The 11,619-nt window shown below is 39.4% G+C and overlaps 1 protein-coding gene across 1 annotated transcript; it reads left to right on the top strand.

Moving 5' to 3' along the window:
• On the top strand, positions 1-9,154 carry si:dkey-126h10.1 (vesicular inhibitory amino acid transporter). The gene is made up of 5 exons (XM_042777208.1): positions 1-20; positions 92-205; positions 287-510; positions 5,908-6,680; positions 8,341-9,154. Exons 1-5 carry the CDS (start codon positions 1-3, stop codon positions 8,776-8,778), a joined length of 1,569 nt encoding a protein of 522 aa, XP_042633142.1. The 3' UTR covers positions 8,779-9,154.
• The last annotated feature ends 2,465 nt before the right edge of the window (positions 9,155-11,619 follow it).

The following is an 11,619-nucleotide window of genomic DNA, read 5'->3' as shown; positions in this document are numbered from 1 at the left end:
ATGTTACAGTTCATCGACCTGTCAGTCCTCCACACTTTTGTGTTGCTGTAGCCCAATTTAAAATGCATGCGCAGCCAGTTTTTCCTCACAGGTGTGATGGCCTGGATCTCCGTTATGCGTTTGCAGTGCTCAGACTGACACCGGACAGTAGGACTTTTCTGATGGATGTCAGTGAGTTTGGCTGGATTGAGACACTTCATGTGAGGTAAAGGTGCGAAAGCCAAGCAGTTCTGTGCACTCTTTCCACATTCAGTGTCTGAGCAATGTCACATTTTCAGCTTTCTAGGGTGAAGACCTGTGTGGAGGCTCTCTGGATGAAACGCTTCCATGCGGGCGCTGAGGAGAACCAAGGTCTGGTGGTGAGGGATGAGCTGGCTCACACGTACGGAGACGTTTGCAGGTGTGACTCTCAGGCTTCCAGTCCTGAAAGTCAGGCTGCATTTCGCACAGACGGTCCCTGTGAGGACGGCGCTCACAGCACACGGCCGAAAATCACAACTTGGGAGGCGGGTTGGAACGTCACCAGTGCCATACAGGTGAGCGCACACACACCTTCATCACACATGTGCTGTGAGCGTATTTTCATTTGGAACTATAAGCATGTATAAAAAAAGTTCTAGGAAAGAGTGCAAAGCTAATGTACAGCTGGTCACAGGTACTGTACACACAACACATGGGGGGATTCACTAAAACTGAATTACATCCGCTCGTTGTGTCCCTTATTTGCACATGCTGTCTGTGATGTTTTAGCTCCTGATTTAGAAAATGAATTATACAAATCAGATAAGGGTGCAAACACTGCCAAAAAAAGTCAGGATGATCTGTTGTGTTGTGGAGAATGCAGCAGACCAACTTACTGCATCACTGCATGGCCAGCATCCAATCAGCTCTTTATAAAATTCTGAAAATCTGATCTGAATATATAACATTTTTCATATATATATATAACATTTACATATAACATATATATATATATATATAATATATTATATATTCTATTTGTATTTAAGACTTTTAATTTTAAAAATTCTATTTGTATTTAAGACTTTTTACAATAAAAAAAATCTAAATATCTTTAAAACAAGTATTTACTTGAGAAGCAGTTAACAATATTTAATATTTTCAGAGAATGCAACATTTTTATACCAAATATGCAAATATTTTTTTCTTGTTTTAAGCCTGTACTTCACAACATTTTGTTATATTTACTTTTCTAAAAAAGTAATCCTATTTCAATAGTCCACTTTAGACATTCTGCTAACTATAAGTATGTCAACTGCATGTCAACTAGCAGTGATTTGAGCATTAGTAGACTGTCTGCTTAATATCTGCTAGCGCTTTATTTTGATAGTCAACAACAGACATTCAACTGACTGTAAGTAAATCTGCAAGTTCAAGTCAACTTATTCTACTTATACTAACCCTAACCTAACAGACTACTGATACTCTAATAAGAGTATGATGGCATGTAGTTGTAAAGTTACTATTAGTTACTTTGAATGTATAAGGTGGACAATCGAAATAAAGTGTAACCAATATTTCTAGAATTAGAAAAGGTCATGCATGTTTTTGTGCCGAAATGCTGCACTCAGTAGTGTGAAGAATTCACCCTGGTGCTGTCTGTTATGCTCCTAAATTAAAACTTTTAGTAAAAGATAATCAGCCAATTTCCTAACCTCAGATTCAGCTTGATTGCACTAGTGTTTGTATGTGTTTGAATATCCCTTATTTACTTTATAGCAGCATAAATCCTTGTTTATGTGAACGACACCCCGTTAACTTATCTGTTCGTTCCCATTAGAGGCTGAGGGTAATATGTAGAGCTGTTAATGATCACACAGCTCGTTATTGCTGCTTGAGCTTGTTTAATTCATCCTTCCGCTATACTTTATAGCCTAATGTGCCTCTCTTTCCCTCTTCACGCACCTGTCTTACTCTCTGTGAATCTGTCTTTCCTCTGTAGTGAGTTGTCTTGCTCTATGCTGTCTATATAGGCAGTCTTTCCAGTGAACCTCATCCGCAGCTCATTTCAGCTCTCTCTGGATAGCTGAATGACACATGATTGCATAAAAAAAAAATGTCCAAGTTGAGTGCCTATGAGCAAAAATGGCAGCAGGCAGGTCACAAACTTTTGTCAGATTGAATGAGTTAAAGCCCTGATATACTTCAAGTAAAATCTAACAATGAGTTGGTGTGAACAAATTCAGGGCAAATCAAGGTTCGAGTTCGAAACAGCTTGTCAAAGCAAACCTTCTGGAAGAGTTTGCTTCAGCTGTTAAACACCTATCACTGGTCTGTGGTGGTGATGATGTAATAGGTGGGTGTGGCTCTGGGCTCCACCTTTTTTGAGTGGAAATCTCTGGGGATTTTTTCTTTGCAATCTGTCAAGGTCAGATGCAGTAAAAACATCAACACACAAATGCTCAGACTTAATGGATTCACTTCAGAAAAATCATAAGTATCGAATTATGATAAACTATAATGCTCAATCAGGATGTGCTATCAGTGCTATACTGAGGTTAAGGTTAGGGTTAAGGGTTAGTATTTTTTTAGAGGGAAAAGAAATCTCATTGAGATGAATGGGATTGCTAACGGATAGCTTTCCGCAGGAATTATAGAGCTCTTTGTGCTTGACATTAACATATGTTGCTAAGCCAACAACATTAATGAACATTAAAATTACTTAGCACAAATATTAGGTGAAATTGTTCATTTTTGGTTGATTTGACTCGATAATTATTGAATTAAATACATTTTTTATTTTGACCATGTTTCTTTTGTCCCCATCTGACATCTTTTCACAGAGCTCGCCGCAGAGCTTTCTGGGATTGCCTTAAAGGGTTAGTTCAGCCAAAAATGAAAATTATGTCATTAATGACTCACCCTCATGTCGTTCCAAACCCGTGAGACCTCTGTTCATCTTCGGAACACAGTTTAAGATATTTTAGATTTAGTCCGAGAGCTTTCTGTTCCTCCATTGAGAATGTATGTACGGTATACTGTCCACGTCCAGAAAGGTAATAAAAACATCATCAAAGTAGTCCATGTGACATCAGAGGGTCCGTTAGAATTTATTGAAGCATCGAAAATACATTTTGCTCCAAAAATAACAAAAATTACGACTTTATTCACCATTTTCTTCTCTTCCGGGTCTGTTGTGAGCGCGTTCACAAACACTGCAGTGACGGCGCTGACGTACGACGCTGCTGACGTGTTTTCTTTGTTATTGGGCGCACCAGAGAACACGTCAGCAGCGTCGTACGTCAGCAGTGACAGCAGTCAGTCGCGCTCACAACAGACCCGGAAGAGAAGACAATCCCGAATAAAGTCGTAATTTTTGTTATTTTTGGAGCAAAATGTATTTTCGATGCTTCAGTAAATACTAACGGACCCTCTGATGTCACATGGACTACTTTGAAGATGTTTTCATTACCTTTCTGGACGTGGACAGTATACCGTACATACATTCTCAATGGAGGGACAGAAAGCTCTCGGACTAAATCTAAAATATCTGAAACTGTGTTCCAAAGACGAACGGAGGTCTAACGGGTTTGGAACGACATGAGGGTGAGTCATTAATGACATCATTTTAATATTTGGGTGAACTAACGCTTTAAGTGTGAAAGACACAATCAATGTTGCCTTCGAGTTTGGCCAGCACAGCTGCCATTTGGTTCAGCCGTCATGTCAGAAGAGCATCTATGAAGCCTAAAAATGCAGCTCACTAGGCTCTCCACCCGCTTTCTCTCTCTTTTGTGTCTCTGTGTGTGAATTGATCAGCTGTTGTCTGTTCACGAGAGATACAGTCATTAGGACCCTGAGAGGAAATGAATGCAGTGTTATATCTTTATTCATTGTGTCTAACACAAGGCAATTTACCAACAATTACAGTCAAGATAAAATATCTGTCACTTAGCGTCTCTTTAGAGATGACTGCAACTTCATTAGTGGAGGGTGTGTGAGAGGGTGTGATTTCATTGCTCCCATCTGCTGTGCGGCTGTGAGTGTGTGTTTGTAACATCTCTCCTAGTCGTCTTTATATGCTCTTTGTTACTTAATGGAGTTCTCAGTTATGAATCGTTCAAGTATCAACCTCGCGTTTTACAGACTTAAATTTCAGACACAAGTTTTCACAAAAAAATAAAAAGGTTTATGAAATGATAAGCTTCACATTTCTGTCTCTAAACCTTTTTTATTAAGAAAATGGAGTCAAATTGATCAATTATTATATTAATTTAAACAATTATCAATTATTATATTAAATAAAATAAATATATTTTACTGTCTTATTAATTTTTTAGATTTTTATAATGCAGTATCTTCTTGTTGATCCACCACTTCACATTTTCAACTCTGCGAGTTTGTGGTGTAAAAACATGGGTTGATTTTCACATTGGTCTGAACAAAAACAGCAGATGGGCTGATTGAATGCACATTCTGCCAGCAGGAGGCGTAATAATGTGGTTTCTCCTGGTAATAGCAGTATACAAAGCAGCTGACTCTGAAATGTGCAGCTGTCGTATTTATTTATTGAAATCGCAGCCTTTTGAAGTTTAATCATCAAATTAAGCTATATCACAATTCTTGTGTTTCCGTCCTCAAATTAAAGACCTCTTGAAATCGTAATTAAGACTTTCTTGTACCATTTAAGACTTTTCATGGCCTTAAAGGGATAAGTTCCCCTTCAGTTGCTGGTTCCCATTGACTTCCATAGTATGGAAGTCAACACTATGCAAAACACTATGCAAGTCAATGGGGACCAGCAACTGAAGGTGAACTATCCCTTTAGATATGCTTTCATAAATTTTGAGAATGCCATTGCTTTTCACTCACTGAAAGATACATCTATCTTCACTCTTCACTGCACGTCTGAATATAGCAACAGTTAACTGTTAACCTGTGGAGCTGTAGGACCCAAACGGCTCTACTGAGCTGACTTTGATGTGCCTAATATAAATTTGATTTTATTAGAAAATAGCATTTGGCATTTATTTATTTCTATATTTAAAATTCTTCATAGTCTGGATGAACGCATCTCATGGTCCAGATTCGGACCGGAGTCAGCCACCCCTACTCTAGAATCCATTCAACCCTACAGAGGACAACAAGTGGTTTGGAGAATGGATGGATGGATTTAGAAGAAACAATACAAGAAGAAAAATAGATAGGGTTTTTTTTTCTTTTCTGAAAGAAAAGAGTACTGCTGGCCTGGGTGAAATAGTGGCTTAGTGAGTAGCACTTTTACATTCCCGGGAGTCCTTTCTGTGTGGGGTTTGCATGTTCTCCTCACGTCAGTGTGGGTTTTCTCGAGGTGCTTTGGTTTTGCCCAAAGTCCAAAGACATGCAGGTTATGCCGGGCACACACTGCATGATTTTAGCCCTGATTTTCACACCCTGTCATTTTTGTGGAAATCGCCAACAAATTGCCAAAATTGGAGGAAAATTCGGCACTTGTTCATTCGAGTGACAATCGTGTAGTGTGTAGCACCGATGCTCATTGGATATTTGGCATGTTAAATATCTGGACCTGTCAGAGACTCACAATCCTGTAGTGTGAAATGTGTTTTGACTGTAAATGACATCGGCGACGACCTACAGCTAATGAGAGAGCACTATACAGGGCAAAGGAAAGGGGAGGAGTCAGTGAGAGTCAGTTGGTTTGATTACATCAAGTTAGAGCAATAGTAATATTCATGCTTTTTTAGTTTACTCAACTCTTGACTTACAGTAAGAGTACGAAGCTACAAAACATGTGGAGGTGGGAGATGAGAAATAAGTTCCTTTTGAGATCTCAGACTTTGAGACATTGCTGGGATCTCTTTCAAAACTAGTGGAGATATGTGGGATTTTGGGGTCTGAGAGACAGGAGACTTCAGAAAGCCTTCAGTTAGTCTCACTGTTATGTAGAAGTGTCATTTGAACTATGTATTTGTCTGAGGCAACTTGTTCTTTTGTTTTCTCAGGGTATCTTTGTGCTGGGTCTGCCCTACGCCCTGCTGCAGAGCGGGTACATGGGTCTGCTGTTGCTGGTGTTAGCTGCACTCATCTGTAGCTACACCGGAAAGATCCTGGTGTCCTGCCTGTACGAAGAGGACGAGAACGGACACTCGGTCCGTGTCAGACGCACCTATGAGGACATCGCTACCGCCTGCTGCAGACACATCTGCCCTTACATCGGGGGCAAGGTGGTGAACGCCGCGCAGGTGGTGGAACTGGTGATGACGTGCATCCTATACTTGGTTGTCAGTAGTAACCTAATGTGCCACAGCCTGTTTTTCCTGCCTCTGACCCCGGTGACCTGCTCTGCCATCACCTTTCTCATCCTGGTGCCCTGCATGCTGATCCGTGACCTGCGGGTGCTGTCGCGTCTGAGCCTCTTCTGCTCGCTGGTTCAGTTCCTCATCACCTTCATTGTGATTGGCTACTGCCTCCGTCAGTCATCGCAGTGGGCCAGTAGAAGGCTGAGTGCGGTAGTGGTGGACTTCGATGGCTTCCAGGTTGCAGTGGGGGTGATTATCTTTAGCTACACATCACAGATTTATCTGCCTACGCTGGAGGAGAGCATGACCAACAGGCTAGACTTCAACAGCATGATAGACTGGACTCACATTCTGGCCTGCGTACTGAAGACAGCGTTCTCTGTGGTGGCCTTCCTCACATGGGGAGAGGAAACCAAAGAGGTGCAGTGATCCCACTCGACTGTAGTTGCAGGCTGCTGTTATTTACCAGCTGACAACTTCAAACACCAGAAGAAAATGCATAAAATGTTGTAAAACATGTCTTAATTACTGATACTAAGAAACAATTCACTTGTTAAGTTGTGACGTATTGAAAACTGTTTCCGGGTCCAAGCCTCTACATTCAAGTGAGAAGCTAAGCTAAATGTAAAAAAAAAAAATAAAATCCAAATATGTGTCTCGTGGCATCCCAAACACCAATATTAAAAAAAAAAAAAAAATGTCTCACTGTTTGGCCTATCAGAACCGTTTGTTATTTACAATTTTTTAGTAGTACCATAACACACATTAACTATAACCATTTTTATATATCACATACCGTATCTTATAAACCATTTGGACCCAGAATTGGTGACACATGATGTTATAAGGGTGCATCTCTTTTAAACACTTTTTCCCTGTTCTGCCCCATTTTTTCTGTTTGCCCAATTTTTGCCCCTTCTGCCTCATTTGTAAAGGTTAGGTCAGATCCAAATGAAAAAACAAGAAACAAAAAACAGGTATAGAATGTCCTCATTTTTTCCCTAAATCACGATTGCTCGCTGGGAGGGGCCAATTGAGAAACCTGGTTTTAAACCTAAGCTATATTATATGGATTGAGGTTTGGGGTAAACTCTGAGGCTGAATAAATCTGATTTAGCCCAAGCACGAACTGGAAACCCCTGTGAGTGGACATAACAAGCTAAAGATAAAAGCAACCATTGCATTTGCTACTTCCTTCAAACAGTAGACAAATGCAGGAAAAGGTTTTTATTTACTGACGTTCTGTGACGTCATTTAACTAAATGATTTAAGATTAAAAATTGAGAATTAAATCAAGCTTTGGGGAACTCTATTAGCTTTTTAGCACACACAGGGCGGCTTCAAGGAAATCTTGTATCCCCCACCTTCAAAAAGCATCAACATTCATTTCCTACCATTTAAATCATTGGATCCCTCATGTTCAACCATCATCATTACCCCCCTCCTCAAAAAGCAATCAGGTTTCCCCTGCATTCAAAAAGCATGCAGCAGATTATATAAAATAAAAAACTCCACATACATGAATGAGAACCAATCCCCCACCTATCTCTATGCATTCTTTCAGTCAGAAAGGGCTTCCAGTGTACAACCTGTGCCAAATAATGTGTGGATAATTCTGTTGTGGTGACCACTAACAATAGCAGCTGAAGGAGAGAGAGACAAGTTTGCTTTGTGTTAAAGGGATTCAACCACACACAAAAAAAAAAAAATAGACCTGACATTATTCCCATTTTCCCTAGATTTATATGAAAACGGGTCCTATTATAGGATTGGGGTTAGGCTAATTTAGCAACACAGGACCCTGGGAACATAAGCTTCCTTCTTTCTACTGTAGAACAGAAAAGGAGACATTTAGCTAAATGCACTTTAAACACAATCAAATCCCAATCAACCAACATACAAGAAACATAACCTAATCTTTAGCACCTTTCAATCATGAAACATATAAGAAAACATTTCACAATTAAAACAATTTATATTTTTTAACCATGACCTTGGCATGAGTAGCACTCTACTGTTTGAGCTACAGGAAAGCCTGTCCCCTTTAAGGAGACTTAAGTTTTTTTTTTCTTTTTCTTAGGTGATAACAGATAACTTGCCCACTGCTTTGCGGATGGTGGTCAACCTGTGTCTGCTGGCGAAGGCTCTCCTCTCGTACCCTCTGCCGTTCTACGCCGCAGCAGAGATACTGCAGACGGGCGTCCTGAAACTAAACTCATCTGCAGAAGGATCAGAGCGGGGGACGCTGCTCCTGCGTGGATCTCTCCTCCTCCTCACCCTCATCATGGCGCTGTGCGTGCCTCATTTCTCCCTCCTCATGGGCCTCACAGGCAGCGTGACCGGGGCGGCCATGACTCTTCTGCTCCCAGCACTCTTCCACCTGCAGCTGAAATGGACTCAGCTGGACGTGAGCCACAGGATTCTGGACCTGCTGATATTACTGCTGGGCTGTTTCTGCAGCATCTCAGGGGTTATATGTTCAATCAAAGGAATGATAACAGCCTTTGAGGACAAATAGATAACAAATCGTCCTCTCTGTCTGCGGTTCCATTTGCTCTGGTTGGCGGTTTTTGGTTGTTAATAAAGTTAAACGGAGCGGTGTCTGGAGGTTAATGAGCCTGCTTTGCTTCCTTCCACAAATCTGACTGTGAAATGTTATCTAGCGTCGAGTGTTGTTGTCATAATTCACCATGTTCATTGCTCAGGCACTTACCAGGCCAATCATGCATGAAAAGTACACGAGATCGTGTTCTACAGTGTGTTTATTATTCCCTCGTTGTCTCCGGAGCCCAGTAAACAACTTTTGACAGTCAGTTAACTTCATGTAAAAAACAAATCATAAACATACTGCTAGCAACTAATAGGCTATTAAATTATGAGCTTCTGAAACAGCACTTTTTCGTAACTGCCTCAGTTTGTCTCTCTCTCTCTCTCTCTCTCTCTCTCTCTCTCTCTCTCTCTCATTGATGAGAATATCATTATGAAATTAGATTTGCTCCTCCTGCAGGGCATACAACAAGGTCAAACAGTCAGTCGTGACCAAGAGTCTCCAAGTCTTTATCTGTGACCAGTTCTTCAGTTCTGAATGAAAACCTCTTTAAGTAATGACTGCATAGCTGTTGAATGTTACCCAGCAGCCCATGTGACCTAAGTGACATCAGCACAAAAAGAAAGTTGATTTAGCATAAAATGTACAAAAGCTTGTGACACGGAAAGCCAAACTCTGCATGATCTTTCATAACTTGTCTGGCCTTTTTCCTCTGTATTACAGGCTCTGATTCGATATCATTTTTTAGTATCAGATACTTCTTTACATTTACCAGGGTAACAAATTTAGGTTAGAAAAACATTGTGGGAACATTGTTTTGATGTTTCTAAAAAGCTGAAATGTCCAATTTTCTTGTTGTGATTAAACTTTACCTAAATGTTACAAAAGCGTGTTTAAATGTTCTACTAATTGTATATTTACCCAAAATATTATTTTGTTTGAATGTTTAGGAATTTTTAAAATGTCCAGTTTTCTTGTCATGATTAGAATGTTATTTAAAGGTCACAAAATGTTTCTTTAATGTTCTACTAACTCTATTTTCACCCAGAATAAAAAGCTATTTGAACGTTTATTTGTAATATTTTAAGATTGTAAAAAGTTCAGTTTTCTTGTAATGATTAGAACGTTATTTAAAGTTTACAGACATGTTTCTCTGAGTGTTCAAGTACAAATAACATACTGTTTTCTCTAATACTGTTTTCTCAATGTAATGAGAAAGGAGTATATCAAATATTAATACAATTATAAGAGCGTTCCATAAGCATTATATTAAAAATGTTTTGTCCTAACATATAACGTTTGTGAACATTGTGAGATTGTTCTCTGTTCCTTCACATCTTTGTCTGCAGTCAGACACAACCCACACATCTGACCCATCACGTCAAACTATGACACTGTTGTCATAAAAATAAGTTGCTCAAGGAATCACCTATCACCGTTGTTCAGAGTAAGAGAAGATCACACAGAGAAGGGAAAGCCACACAGCACAAACACTATCCAATCTCATTCACACATGCATCATGACTGATAAACAACCACTCAAGAACCAGTGACGTTTGGCGTCGTATCAAATGTTAAACCTACAGTACCATGAAGAGAAAATGTGAATGTGATTTGAGCCCAACACCAGAGAGTAATAGAGAATATGCATGTCATTGCTTTTTATTGGGACTGATAGATTTAAAGATGAAGTGTGCGGTTTTTATATCACCCATCAGGAGTTTTGAAAGAGACTTTTCAAGTTTTCAAGCTGTTTTCTGAACATGCTCAGTGTCTTCCATTGTTGAGACAAACAGAAAGTCCCACCCTGTCACACTTTATTTTAAGTTCCAATTCTCACTGTTAACAAACCATTAACTATAACTTTTGCCTCAATAAACTCCTAATTTGCTGCTTATTAATAGTTAGTAAGGTAGTAGTAAGTTTAGTTATTGTGTAGGATTAGGGATGTAGAAAAACTACTAATAAACAGCCAATATGTAAATAATGTTCATGCTAATAAGCTACTAGTTATTAGTGAGGACTGGTCCCTGTAGTTAAGTGTCACCTCCTGCCCTAATATTACTTCACTGGTTTAGTCAGTGTTGCTAAGTTGTGACCATTAAACAAATAAATCAATGTTTTTACCACAGCGTTACACTAAAAATATATATAAACACTTTAATATTCCTTGCTTCTCTCTTGATACTGAACTCCAGTTAGAAAAGGAAACTATGCCTTCAAGGAAAATGACAGGCTGTCACTACAAAAATGAAATTGGACATTTTTGGAGTAGATACGTGATGAAATCTACAAGTATAAATCTGATACCAACAGTGGAGACTTCTGTGAAGTGTCAGCGGCACAAGTCCAAAAGTACCTCCGCTTGGCAGAATAGAGAGCTTTCAACGGTTGCTACAGATGGACACAGAGACTTAAAATGTAGATGGGTAACCTTGCACACTTGACAGTCCTTGGATGATGTCAATTGCAGTCAGTTCCCTGAAAAACAAAGCTACAGATGACAGGGTTTCAGCATAAAATATGAAACAGCTTAAATATGGTGAGGCCAATCATACTGTATGCCATCCTTTCCAACTGAAGAGACAGCAGAGCATCTTCAGATGCAGTGCCTGGTTTTTAAGGAGCTGAAAAAAAAAAAACACACACACAGGCAGAGGTGAAACAGTCCATGAGAAACCATGAACATGATTAAAAAACAAATACAAATGATATATAAGGAGTTGTTTTCCTTTAAGTTCCATTAAAATTAGGAGTACAATCTGAAATTATTATACTGCAGTAAACTGACTGGACATTAAATGATCTTGA

Source organism: Cyprinus carpio, chromosome A20 (assembly GCF_018340385.1).
Source record: "Cyprinus carpio isolate SPL01 chromosome A20, ASM1834038v1, whole genome shotgun sequence".
Lineage (NCBI taxonomy): Eukaryota > Metazoa > Chordata > Actinopteri > Cypriniformes > Cyprinidae > Cyprinus > Cyprinus carpio.
This window is presented reverse-complemented; position numbering and strand designations above follow the sequence as displayed.